The sequence below is a fragment of the Sus scrofa genome, chromosome 8, assembly GCF_054392235.1.
Source record: "Sus scrofa isolate SSC_HxYL_T2T_F1_AM1 chromosome 8, Sscrofa_HxYL_maternal_Yorkshire_Landrace_v2.0, whole genome shotgun sequence".
NCBI classification, from domain to species: Eukaryota; Metazoa; Chordata; class Mammalia; order Artiodactyla; family Suidae; genus Sus; species Sus scrofa.
In genome coordinates this window covers 73502794-73517280 of record NC_139390.1, presented here as the reverse complement: position 1 = coordinate 73517280, position 14487 = coordinate 73502794, and the positions used below count along the sequence as shown (strand labels likewise).

General features: G+C 33.3%; 1 protein-coding gene across 1 annotated transcript; it reads right to left on the bottom strand.

The window, feature by feature from the left end:
- Positions 1-2622: 2622 nt before the first annotated feature.
- On the bottom strand, positions 2623-12603 carry CSN3 (casein kappa). The gene is given in 5 exon segments (NM_001004026.1): positions 2623-2801; positions 4716-5226; positions 6631-6663; positions 9846-9907; positions 12537-12603. Coding segments are annotated over 3 exon segments (567 nt in total). The 5' UTR covers positions 9903-9907; positions 12537-12603; the 3' UTR covers positions 2623-2801; positions 4716-4749.
- Positions 12604-14487: the final 1884 nt, after the last annotated feature.

The following is a 14487-nucleotide window of genomic DNA, read 5'->3' as shown; positions in this document are numbered from 1 at the left end:
AAGGATTTGAGCAGCTTTACAAAGTGCTGGTGATGATGATAGGGCAGTTAAAGCTGTCATAGAAGTTCTTAAGTCACTGGGGTGAATAGTAAGAGGACCTAATGGGTAGAGATGAAGTAGGAAGATCATGACAGTTGACTTCATCTTGCAGACAGTGAATGTCCTTTATGGATAGGGAAATAATGAATGCCCAGTCAATATAGGGAACTATAATGAGTGTCTCAGATTAAAGGTTTGTGTGTCCTAGCAGTAAGACAAGGGAGGCTGATGGATTGAGTTGCTAGAGTTCAAAACTAAACCTTACCATTTAGTGACTTTTTGGTCTTTGAGCCTCAGTTTCCTTGTTTACATATGAACATAACAGTACCCCTCTGAGAGAATACTGTATGAAATAAAGTAAAATTTGTAAAATCCTTGTTACAGAACCAGACGTACGTATCAATAAATCAAAAAATGTTACTTTCCATTCTGTTTATTACCCGAGGTCATAGTTGAGTAATTTTGAGCTAAAATTTTACAAATTCTATCCAAATCCAAAGCCCGTAACTTTTTACTCTCTTATATTTAACTACTTTAAAGGTGTTTCCACATATGCAAAATGAGGATCAATAAATTATTTCAAGAGGTTATTAGTGAAGATTAAGAGGTTTATTTATATATGTAGGAGTGCTTTATACATTTTTAAAGTGCTGTATAAATGCTTATTATATAAATTACCACTGCATTTTGGAAGACCTTAGAGTTTTCAGATAAGGCTTTTTTTTAAGATTTAATAAAAATGTTTTCCTAAATTTCATTAGTCTATGAAGCCCTAGAAGTGGGAGGGAAACTTGCTGTATTCACATAGTGGGCTTTTGGCAAATAATGATAAATGAATGATTAGGTGTCAACTTCCAGATCCTATTTCTTTTCCATGCTAATGACCTAATTTCTCATTAATTATAACTACCTTCACTTGGATGGACCTTTGCATCTGAAAGTAATTTATCCAAATCCAAAATAACCAACTCATTAGTGTATTTTCTTAACATGTTAATAGAAGTTGAAGGATTTACCATGCCATATTAGTTACCTAGTGTACTCCAACTTGTTAGTCCAATTAGTTGTATTCCAACTAGTTGGGGTTGTACTCCAATTAGTACAAAGATCATATCAGGGAGGTAAGTGTTTAATTTAAAATCCTAATTTTAATGACTCTTTTATTAATGTTATTTAGTTAGGCATATCATTTTATTAATAAGAACCAATATAATATTTAAGATTTTTTTTGTTGTTTCAAAGTATTTTGGTTCATATTTTATTTCACCAACCAGAGTGGTAACGCTTTTATAGTGGTGTTCACAAGATTAAAAATGTGTATTTTAAAGCAGAATTATCAGGGTTCAAATTCTAGCTCCACTTGAGGAGAATTACTTCAATTCTTTTTCATAGTACTACTAATAATACGTTGTCCATGAGTACATATTAAATGATTAAATGCATGTGAAAAAAGAGAAGATTGGCTTATGGTCTGTGGCATATAACTGTTGATTGCTTATTATTATTACATTATATTATTGTTTTTATCCCACAATAATTCTTATAGTATTTTGTGATATATATATATTTTTAATTAATGAAATAAATTCTATTTCTTTCACATTTTTACTCACATACCACACATATACACACCAGGAAGCTCCTGGAATTGAAGTCTTCTAGTCTGCAAAAATTGGTAAATATACTTAAAGGCCAAAAATATGACATAGTTTTTTCTTTAAAGAGATATTGTGAAGAAAATGAGTGGGTAATTTATGTGTTTGCTCCATCTTTAACACATCATGCCAGGAAAAATATCAATCACTCAACCCTTACAAAGCCCTTTGTATGTGAGTTTGACAGGTGTGAGATTATATCTTCAAGATTAGAGGAAACTGTTCATGCAGATCAAGAGTCAACTCCTGTTAATTTTGCCATGTATCTGTGTCTGTAGTTGTAGTCATCTATAATCTGTCTGTGTTCAGAATTTGCTTGTGGGAATAATCTAGACCAATTTTAGCATTACATTTGGGGAAGTAAATTTAAAACTAGCTTGAGAGGTCTCACAACTCCCAAGAGTCACTTTGTGGTTCTCTGGATTTGAATACTATGGCTTCATTCTTCTCTGACCCCAGTGACTTAGACTTTAATTGAGATGTTCCAGGGTCATCCTGCAGATGACATTTTTTTTTTTTTTGTCTTTTTGCCATTTCTATGGATATTCCCAGGCTAGGGGTCTAATCAGAGCTGCAGCCACCGGCCCACGCCAAAGCCACAGCAATGCAGGATCCGAGCCGCGTCTGCAACCTACACCACAGCTCATGGCAACGCCGGATCGTCAACCCACTGAGCAAGGGCAGGGACCGAACCCGCAACCTCCCGGTTCCTAGTGGGATTCGTTAACCACTGCGCCACGACAGGAACTCCTACAAATGACATTCTTAATCAGTGTTTAGACCATGGACCACTCTGAGAATCAGATGAAATTATGAACTTTGCTTCCAATTAAATGTGTATACTCAAACGCACACTAAGTTTATCTTGGAATTTCAGAGTTTCAAAGTTCCCTGAGATGCATTCATAGACTCTTTTCAAGTTAAGAGATCCATTTGCATTCAATTGGCTTTATTATGCAGGGATCAAAAAATTAAATGTGGCATGAATGTAAAACATAAGGGGAGAAGAGGAAGGAGCTGAATCCGTGAAAATCATATTTTGTCTTGACTGAAGGCAGATAACTGGCCAAAGGAGAGTTTGAAGTAGTCATTTGGTTTCAGCAAGACCTATAAAAAATGATGACAATTTAGGAATTTAGTTCATAATGTGTTAACAGGCCTCATGATATGAAGACTTTTATTTAGCTTCCGTGATTTGCCTCATGTCTGTGTGCAAGGAATTTATCAAATTAAATATCTAAATTTAAATATTTAAATTTGACATATAGAGAAATGACAATAACTTCATCTAATATTTACAGAAAGTCACAGTCCTATACATTCTTTTTTATGGGTGATATTATACAGTGCTTTTAACTTAGAAATCTAGGTTTATGAGTTTTGAACATAAGTAACTATTAAGGTAATGATTATTCTACTTAAAAACATAATCAGGTAATGATGTGTTTTGGACTAATAAAACAGTCCAAACTGCATATTCAGTTACTTGCTTTCATGTTGTCTCCATTCATTAATTTTCTCATTTTATTTTCAAAATTTTAGTAAGTTGAATTTTATTCAGTTTATTATCTTCTTTTTCTTACCAGATGTACCATTAATAGCAAATTCAATAATAAAATTTACATATATGGTGATTTTGGCAGATTATACTGTGTTTTCTGTTTTGTGTTTGTTTTGTCCTTTCTTTTTTCTCTTTCTTTTTTTGCAAATTAGCCCATAGGGAAATAGGTGACATACTAATTAAGGCTTATGATTTGAAATCAAGCAGATTTGGTTTGGTTCCCAGTTTTGAATTTTCTAGTTGTAGTAACTTACATCCACAGGCCTATTTTTTTGTGTGTGAATTCAAGATGGTAATATAATCCATTCCATATGGGTGCTATAGGAATAATCGGAGATAATTATGTAGTTTTGATAATTTAGTAAAGACCTGAGATATTGGGTGAAAGAAAATTTTAGTATTTATAAATTTTACTTTATCTTTTCCAAAGCATTATAATTCTCAGATTGATCATTTTTTTACAACCTGTTCACAATATGCTTTCTTAATTTGTCTCAGAGTAACCAAAATTATGAGAACATGAAAGTTCAGAGAGAGTAATGACTTGCTAATCACACAAGGGAAAGAGCAGACTTCTCTGATCTAATGCCATTACCACTATATCAGAGATCATTGAGTTGGATTTTAGACCATGAAACATGTAGACGATGTGATGCACTGAAAATACTTGCAAAATTTTGTCACTTTCTCCTCAAATTATTTCACACTCTTTAGTTATTTTCTATTTTATTAATCTCTCTATTTAACTTTGTATGTTTTAAATTTTTTTAGACTCTGCCATTATCCATTGACCCAAATAATAAATAAAAATATTTACATCACATTTAATGTTCTGAAAGTATCTTTTTAATATGTAGCTTAAGAATTAGAATTCTCCCATGGGTTTACCTTAGAATAGGAGAAATTTGGGGTGCCTAACTTCATGGACTGTTTCAGGCATGATGTCTGGGATAAAGTGCTTTGTGGGAAACATGTCATTTCCCTTCACTCTATTCAAACCAAAACTCAAGTGCAAGAACATGTAAACATTTAAAATGTACTTAAATTCCTATCCCATATAAATCATTCTAAGAAAATGTATTTTTGAGATAAGAAAAATCACAAGTTTAACAAAGTGCTTTACTCTACTGTCTTTGTGTGTGACTAGGAATAAAATAAAACTAACAGTTTCTAGGACTGTTGCAGTTGTCAAAAACATTTGTTCCAATTGTTGAAAAAAAGTTCCATAATGAAATCCTCAATTTTTTTCATTTTGTAAAATAAGATTATTTTTAAATTTCCTGTTGGAAAAGAATCGAGTGTATCTATGGGAGGGCACCACCAAATTTGTTAAAATTGGCCCATTTTGCCTGTTCCAGTAATAGACTTAATTTATCCATCTATACTATCTTGATTTTATGGTGGTATTGATAAAGCCATGAATGTTGTCTATTATTCATTTTTGTCTTTTGCTCATTTACCTGTATTGTCTTCTTCGATGTCTCCTTAGAGTTTTTAGACCACGGGTGAAGTGACTTGGACAGTGGTGGTCTCAGGTGCGCTTGTGATGAGGAATTCTGAGGAAGCTTCTGGAGTTACTACAGCGTTCACTATTGGTTCAGCGTTCACTATTGGTTCAGTGGCAGGTACAATTGTAGGCTCAACAGTAGCAATGGAATTGATAGCAGGGATGGCCGTTTTATCCTGATTTTTCTTTGGGGGAATGGCAATAAATGATGCATGTAGGCGTGGGCGACGTGCCACTGTAGGTGGGTAGACATTTGGCTGGTCTTGCCATTGAGGTTTTTGAGCATGTGGCCCAGCTACAACTGGCCTTGCATAATATGGGTAAGGTATAAATTGTCTATTAGGTGATACAGCTGATCTATGTTGGTAGAAAAATCCATAACTAGGAAACCTATTCAGCATGTAATAAATTGGGATATATTTGACTTTTTCTTCATTGAATAATCTTTTATCACTCTCACAGCGCTGCAAAAAGAATAAATTATGCAGAATGGTATTATTGTAGGCTAGAATGTAGAGATGTCTTAAATCAGAATTTTTTGAAATACGGTGTTACAGTATTTGACATTAAGTAAACATTGGAAAACCACATTATTTTACAAGACACGGATTTGTACATTTCCCCTCTATTTCTTGATTTTCATCAAATATTACAAATAATATTAGTTTCAAAAAACTTAGATGAGATAATCAGTAATGTAAACTGCATTGCCCAGAGCTCGGCGTATATAAAAATTGCACATATAAGTAAAACAGCTATAAGAATCTCATAGAAAGCTTTGACATAGAGTACACACACGTACTGCACACACTGAAAAAAAAAGTGTATGTTTTTTATATATATGTATTCTCACATGTTTGTAATTTAGAAATTTTATTTATCTAGCGATTGGGCTGAGGACACATTTTTTTCCAAGACTAATTACAGCAGAATAGTTAAAAAAAAAAAAGTTCTGCAGGAGGATTCCTGGATTTATGCTTGGATTTTTTTTCAGCTTAGTTTTTATCCATTAAAGATAAATTAGGAAGTTTTGTATTTTTACTTGCCTCCATTCTGTTGATTATGTGCAGTTATAAAAATATGTTGATGGATCTTTCCATATAAACAGAAACAAATCCACAAAATTATACTGCAAAGCAAGCCTTTTTCATGAAAGGAGATATTTTTAAACGTATTTATTCGGAGTTCCTATCATGTCTCAGCAGTAACAATCCCAACTAGTATCCATGAGGACCTGGGTTTGATCCCTAGTCTCACTCAGTGGGTTAAGGATCTGGCATTGGCATGAGCTATGGTGTAGGTCACAGATGTGGCTCCGATCTGGCTTTCCTGTGGTGTAGGACAGCAGCTGTAGCTCTGATTCGACCCCTAAGCTGGGGACTTCCATATGCCATGGGTGTGGCCCTAAAAAGCAAAAAAAAAAAAAAAAAAAAAGAAAAAAAGTATTCATTCAAATAGATCCAGGAAACAAAAGGAGGAAGTAAACACAAGTGTGTGAGAAGTACTCAAAGATGGATCCAAAAGGGAGCTTTTCCCAAGTCTTTAAAAGTAGGCAATAGAAATATTAAACTTTACCTTGTTTTGATTTTTTCCCAGTACCACATTCTGAGTTTTTTCATGTTGCTAAACACATGAAACCCAAAAGATATGACTGGGGACACAAAATGATACTGAGATTTTCAGATGCACATTGAGGTCAATGTATATGATTGGCTGCTGAAGTGATGTTTTTTACAAAGGTTATTAGATTATTTTATGGAGTTTAAGTATTTACTTAATTTTTAGACAGAAAGCATTTTAATCTTGTTAAACTTTGTAGAATATTATACTTTGAAGTTCCTATCTCTACTAGAAACAATTAAACTTACCGTTAGTTTTTCCTGGTTTTGCTCCTCTGCACCCTGGTAATGTTCAGAGAAAGAATAAGAAATAAGTTAAAAAAAAAAAAAAGGCAGAGTCTAGACTTTTTTTTAATTTTAAAAATATCTTCTTTATTAAAGACAAAACATGTTTTCTTTGTTTTTATTTTAGTATGATAAACTATTATAAAACATTTCCCATGGCTATCAAGTCTATAAAGTCTGTGAACCATTCAAGAAGTGACAGAAATATAACTAAAATAGTAATAATAAGCTCCGTGGTTAAGCTGTCTTTAAAAATCATTGTCTAGGGAGAAAAATTCAAAGTTGAAATATGATCATTTGACCCCTGTGCCAACAAATATACATGATGCTTGCTTAAATGAAAAATAGGCACTACTTATATTCAGTTTGTATTAAATGTACAGTGTTAAAAATAAGAGCATTGAGCATATTTTTCTTTTTCTGTTCTACCACTAAGATGATTTCTGAGGATTTCTTAGATTAGAAAGTTGCCTCTAGCATAACATCAATATGTAAATGTTAAATAAATAGTAGCTTTTCTAAAAAAGTCAAGTTTCACGTTTGGTTTTTTTTTTGTTTTGTCTTTTCTAGAGCCACACTCATAGCATACAGGTTCCCAGGCTAGGGGTCTAATCAGAGCTGTAGTCGCTGGCCTATGCCAGAGCCATAGCAATGCGGGAGCCGCGTCTTTGATCTACACCACAGCTCACGGCAATGCCAGATCCTTAACCCACTGAGCAAGGCTAGGGATTGAACCTGCAGCCTCATGGTTCTTAGTTGGATTCGTTAACCACTGAGCCACGATGGGAACTCCTCAAGTTTCATGTTTTTGTAGTTCTTTCTTTCTTTTTTTTTTTTTTTTTTTTTTTTTTGTCTTTTTGTTATTTCTTTGGGCCACTCCCACAGCATATGGAGGTTCCCAGGCTAGGGGTCTAATCGGAGCTGTAGCCACCAGCCAACGCCAGAGCCACAGCAACGCGGGATCTGAGCCACATCTGCAACCTACACCACAGCTCACAGCAATGCCCGATCCTTCACCCACTGAGCAAGGCCAGGGACCAAACCCGCAACCTCATGGTTCCTAGTCGGATTCATTAACCACTGCTCCACGATGGGAACTCCTATAGTTCTTTCTTAATTCTGGGTTGCAACGCGCACACAATTCAGGAGTGAAAAAGCAATTTCCATAGGCATGTATACATAATACTTTAAAACTCAAAAGTTTTATAAACTTTTGTGATGAGGTCATAATGATAAATATTTAAAAATAATAGTTCGAGTTTAGGACTTTTCACACATAGTTCTTAGACATAAAAGATTCTATAAACCTATTGGAAGGTGTAGGTATAGAAAATCAGAAATTTGAAAAAATAATAAAATACAGAGTATTTTGAGACAAAGATGTATTTTTCTCTAAATTTACTAAGTCACTGGTTTAAATTTTTAAAAGTTATATGAATATTATATAAAGTTTGCCTACACCCAAAGTTCGTGATAATCTAGATATTTGAATATCAGTCTCTATATATTATGTATTCCTGGTATAGTTTAGTAACTTGCATTTTGCTTTTTTTAAGAAGCATAATTTCTCACATCACTTCTCCATTATCTTATAGTTTTTATACTTGTGTATTCATAGTTGAAAAATAACCAGTGATTATGTCATGAAATGTTTGTTCTTCACTTTATTGTTAACCATTAAAGCTTTTTTCAAAAAATATTATAAATAGATAAATAAAATCTGGATATCAATGGCATTTTAAAGAGTATTCATTGATTTTTCAAGATAGTTTTTCAAAACTGATTTTGGGGGGACAAAAATTCTTTGATAGAAATTATTAAACCAATATACAGAAAATTTATGCCAATTTATTATGCTACCAATGGGCTATCAGATTGTGCAGTTCATCTCTTAATTGCTAGTGATGAGTATTATCTTAACTATTTTTATTATGGAGAGAAGGGATACATGCAGCATGTAAAAGATTCTCTCACATGGCTGTTTTAATTTGTATAATTTTGACTACTCATAAGATTGAGTGATAATCTATAAACTTTCATTCTTCTTTTGAACTATTTATTTATGTCTCTGGGGCTTGTCGCATTGTGAAAACAGGAAGGAGGGTTTGGGGCTAGAACAGGCTCAAGGAGCTCAAGAAGAGGTTACTCCAGGTCAGGTAGTTGTGGCTCATTTTCTGATTTAAACTTTAATCCCTCTCACTCAAAGTGAAAACCCAAGTTCTAAATGTGCAGGTGGCCACAATCAAATTTCAAAGCATAAAGAAAATAAATATGAAAGTTATATAACTCAAATTTTTAAAAAGTTTGACTCCAAGAATTTACCTAATAGAATATTACATTAACAGCAAGTCTAAATTTAATAATAAATGAATTTTTGAAACAAGGACTAGTGCCCTCCCAAATTTTATAGTCTAAGAGGAGGTCGTTCTTGCTGTTCTTACTGCTGGCAAGTAAGTGCCTAGAATCCCGAATGAGGATGAAAATAAAACAGAGTAATAGCCAAAACAATAAGGAAAACCATTCAATTAAAAAAAATCCTTTCCTTATTCTGCTAGCCTTAATATGCAGCATGTAATTCAAGAAAATGCCTAAAAATCATAGGGTTGTTTATAGATAAAATACCTGGGAAGGAATCAGTCATAATGGGAAGATTATAATAAAAGGTATGATATGTTTGACTGTTAGAGATAGATGTGTTAAGGTATTTGAAATTGGTTAAAAAAAAGCTTAAACAGACTTCTAATCTCTTAAGTCTCTAAAGAGATTGCAATCTGTGTGAGACAGGAATTTATTAAAAACATTTCTGATCCTGGACTATGATTCCTGTATTTATTTTTTTGTGAATTATTTTTAGAGCATATTATAATTTAAAAATATTTTCAGGATTGTTTCTCCCAAAATGTATTTTCTCTGTTGTATGAGAATTTAAAGGTTTTTCTATACAGAATAAAGTGTGATTTCTTAATTCCTAGAAATCAGAAGGATATCCATAAGAACATGTCTTTAATTTTATAAGAGAAATAAATGTAAAAATAAATTATAATTTAGGGAAGTATAGTTAGCATGTAGCTATTTTGTTCTATAAAATATAACCGTATTTAGAAATTTATATAATTAGAGCCCTTATGTAAAATTTTCTTAAAATTTTGATGCAAATTGATTAGATAAAATTAACTTACCAAAAAAGGCAGTGTTAATGCCAGGATAGGCACAATTAGGAAAGAACTCTTCATCATTGCACCTAAAAATAAAAATTGAAATCTTTAAATTAAAAGGATAAGTTGCTAATAATTTAGGAGTGATTTGGAACAACGTTTTCTTTGCTTTAAGGGAAAAAAAAGCCAGATTTAAGGATAGATTTAGCCCATGTGGAAATCTGTTTTATTAAAAGCTTTAAAAAACCAAACAGTATAAAATGTATGAATTTAATTTTGGTTATATTACTGAAAGTACCGTTACAAAGTTAATCATATATTCATTTAACATGCACCAAGAACCTACTAGGGACAAAGCCCTGTGTTGTGTGTTGAGATTATCAAGGTAAATTGGTCTTGCCAAGTAAAAAGGGAATTGCAACATATACAAATCACTGTTTGAGGAAAGAAAGTAGAAAATGTCACAAGAGTGTTTTCTACAGATAGAGGTTTTCAGTTAAGAAGTCAAAAAATTATTTGTGTAAGAGATATCATGGAGGTGGCACTTGCCCATGCAGAGGTTAATGGAGGGAATCTTCAAGTAGAGGAGAAAGCCTTGGGAATATCCCTGGGAATTTGAATGGAGAGAAGGGAAAGACAAAGTTGGAAAGAAAGTTTAGGACAGAGAAAGCAGAGGCCTTAAATGCCAGATTGAAGAATTAGGCATGACTTTCTAAATGATGGAAAAGGGCTGAGTGGTTTCAGATTAGAGACATGTGACTACACATTGCTTTGGAAAACTGAGTTCTATCTCTACTTGTGTAACTTTGGCCAAGTAACTTCCTTTATCTGGGCCCTGCTATTCTTACCTATAAATAACAGTTTGAACTAAAATTTCTAAAATTCTGTAGTTTCAGGATTGATCTAACAGGAACATAGAAGATGGAGGAGATGCGAGTATTATGAAATCACATCCTTCATTAATCGTAAATGATGTGATTAACTTCATCATTTTTAATGAAATATATATTTGAAAATTATATATATATGATAATTTCAGGGCTTGGGCTGAAAAATATAAAGAAATAACTTAGGCTTAACTTGCTAAAGGAGTATAGGTAGTCTCACTAGCTTATTTGCTTTTTAAAATAAATTGTCTTTGGAAAGATACATGTAACACTTCAGACTTTTAATATCTAAGCACATATTGTATTTGTGAAGTAAATGCTAACTGCATCTTATTGCAGCTATTGTTATTGCCATACCTGTTTATACTTGAGACCTACCAACTGAGTTTTATAAAAAAAGGGTCACAGAGTTTAAGTTCAGGCTTGGTGAGAGGAGCACACCAGATTCAATTTGCCTTCAATTCTCAGGTCAGAATAATTAGAAAGGCAGTCTACTAAACTTACTTTAGAACCTCTGATGGGATATCATTGGATGGAAAAGAACGCATGTAAGATCAAATTTGAACAACCTACAGTGAACTCAATTTTTGTTGAGAGGAATGTAGTTCCTTATTAATTTTTCACTTGCCATTAACTTTTTCCTTAATTGAAGTAGATTTGAGGAGTTCCCTTCCTGGCACAGTGGAAACGAATCCATCTAGGAACCATGAGGTTGCAGGTTGGATCCCAGGCCTTGCTCAGTGGGTTAAGATCCGGCGTTACTGTTAGCTGTGGTGTAACTTGCAGACACGGTTCAGATCTGGCTTTGCTGTGGCTCTGGAATAGGCCAGCAGCAATAGCTCAAATTAGGTCCCTAGCCTGGGAACCTCCAAATGCCACAGGTGCAGCTCTAAAAAAAAAATAGATTTGAATATAACATTGTGTAAATTTAAGGTGTACAACATATTGATTTGATATTTTAATATATTATAATTGTCATTTAAGTGATAATGAACACTTCTGTCATGTCACAATTATCATTTCTTCTTGGTAGCTGGAATAATTAAGACTAGTCTCTTAGCAAGTTTGAGGATTATCATATAGTATAGTGAATATAGAAAACAATATTTTACTGTAATTGCTAGTTAACTTTTAGGATTGTAGACTGAACAATAATATTCCTATGGTGAGTCACAGACTCCTTTTCAATTCACCCAAAATTATAATATAATACACACACACTATCTGTAAAATGATAGCAGTTCCTATCTTTTTAGCAAAAATAGAAATGAGATATAAAACCATATTTTATTTATTGATTACTTAAACCAATGAATGCTTGAATTTGTCTTCATCCTTCAGTAAGACAGAAAAAAAATGCGAATCAGAAGAATTCAGCTTTCCTGAATATACGTAAGTCTTTTTTTAAGCCATACTATAACAAATAAAATTATAATCTTTAGATAGAAATAAATTTTTTAATTAATTAAGGGATCGATCCAAATTATTATGCACTTCATCTTCCTGACATGTTTGCCTCACATATTTGTCTGTAGGAATAGGTTCATTGTCTCAAATACCTTTTCTTTAGCATTTACATTGTCCTCGGTAGTTTAGCTAGTGTCAAACCTTGACTTTAACCCAAAGTAAAATTAAAAATAAATTTGACCATAACATTATATAGAGTCTAAAGTTAAGGTAGAAACTAGTATCAAAATGATGCCAAGGCATTTTCAAGCTTAATAATGAAAGCTAAAAGAGAGAAAGTATGCTTCTAAAATAAGTTTGGGGATGTTACTACTAACTACTGTGAAAAAATCATTCTCTCTGGATATTTCAGGATGATTACCTTTCCTTGTGCCCGTCAATTCTTGCTTGGCAGTGGGTTGAGTTGGCCTCTTGACTGTAGAGAAGACCCAAGGTAAATAACTGGAGACTAATTAAAGGGTATTAGTGCCTTGCGTCATATGGTTTATCTTCCTCCTAAATTAACCCAATAGGAAGATGACAGAAAAGAAAGATTTGACGATAGCAGAGCCATCTTTGCATCAGTCTTAGTTAATCAAATGCAGAGGGGAAATAGAGTTGTCATTCATAAAGTTTGAAAAGAGACTATTCACACTTTTTTTTTTTTCTTTTTTGAACGCCCCACGGCATATGAAGTTCCTGGGCCAGGGATCAGATCCGAGCTGCAATTACAACCTATGCCACAGCTGTGGCAACACCAGACCCTTAACCCACTGTGCTGGGATGGGGATCGAACCTGCGTCACAGAGATGCTGAGAATCCCATTGTACCACAGCAGGAACTCCTATTCACACTTTTTAAAGAATGAATTTTTATGTTTTATGAAAAGATAGGGGTTTTAAAAATAATAATTGCACTCAATCAACTAGTTCCACCTATTTGGATTTAAAGCTATTATTAAAATGAAAAATAGTTAGCCAGGACATTTATATTTCAAACATTTCTTTTTAATTTAAGAACCTAGATATCAAATGATTCTATGTATGTGATGGGCTGTGTTTGGTCACCTTCCTTCCAGAATCACAACCCTTGATATTTAAAAATTGGAAAACTGACTATCTCTTTTATGTCAAGAACTACTTCTTATAAGTCAAATCCAAATAGGAAATACTTTAATCAATATAAAGTAGGAGTCCATTTGCATTTTATTCTTCAGTAAGTTCATGGTACAATCATTCAATATATACTTGCTGGTTGATTAACTTCTACGTAACCAAACTTGCCCTTACATTTTAAAATTTCGATATATAAAGTTGAACCATTCTGGATGTGTGAAATTAAATTATTGAATTCGAATAATTTTTCTGTTTCAGAGTCATCACCTTCTGACTTACAGCATGTATTATCACACCACTAATATGGGGAATATTTTGATAAAATACAATTAACCAAATAATTTGCCTAGATAATTCAGAAAATAATATTTTCTTTTGCTTACATTTCTCTGGGAAAAAAAAATGTTAACTGTGACTTCACATTAGCTGTGAAATCCTGGCCAGATTGAGGTATTTACAGGAACAAATGTAGGACTGCCAGAATACAAACAAGAAATAATAACAGCATTGTATTGTAGTCCTCTTTTTCTTAGAAGCATTTCATGTTTTGGAAAGTTAGGAATGATGTTCAGAACCCTAAAATACTTATTCAGTTTGTAGAGAGTAAATTGAGATTTTCTATTTCTCAGAAGAGTTGACTTCTGCCGGTCAGAGAAAGATGGCAGAGTTTCAAAACTGCTAAAACAACTGCTAAAGTAATAAGACCACCTATTCTATTCGCACTGTTTAGACACATTATTTTCCTTTGATCCTCTGGGTCAAGTGGTTGTTGGAAGATTATGGTTTAGGGGCAGGCCCTGAATTATAAAGGTGTTCTCTTCCACATTGTCATTTCTCAGCCATTCATTTAGAGCCGTAGAATGAGATTAATTTTAGTCAAGTCTTTCTTTAACTCACAGGTACAGAGACTCAGGACATCTTCAATGACATTGTTTTGATAGGATAATATTTTTCACCTGGAATGCTAGGAATCCTTCATATCAAAAAAAAAACATTTCTACAATGGGGGTCTCCTGTCCACTTCAAACACTAATTTGGGTCTCTTGGGAACTTTGCAAAACTGGATATTATTTTGTGGCCCCTAAATTATTTCAGGTACTGTTCCAGGAATTACAGATAAACTAGTAACCAAAGCAGGTGAAGATTTTGCTCTTGTGGAACTGCTAGTCTAACATTTACTTGAATACTAGTGACACTGAATATGCCCCATGGAATATA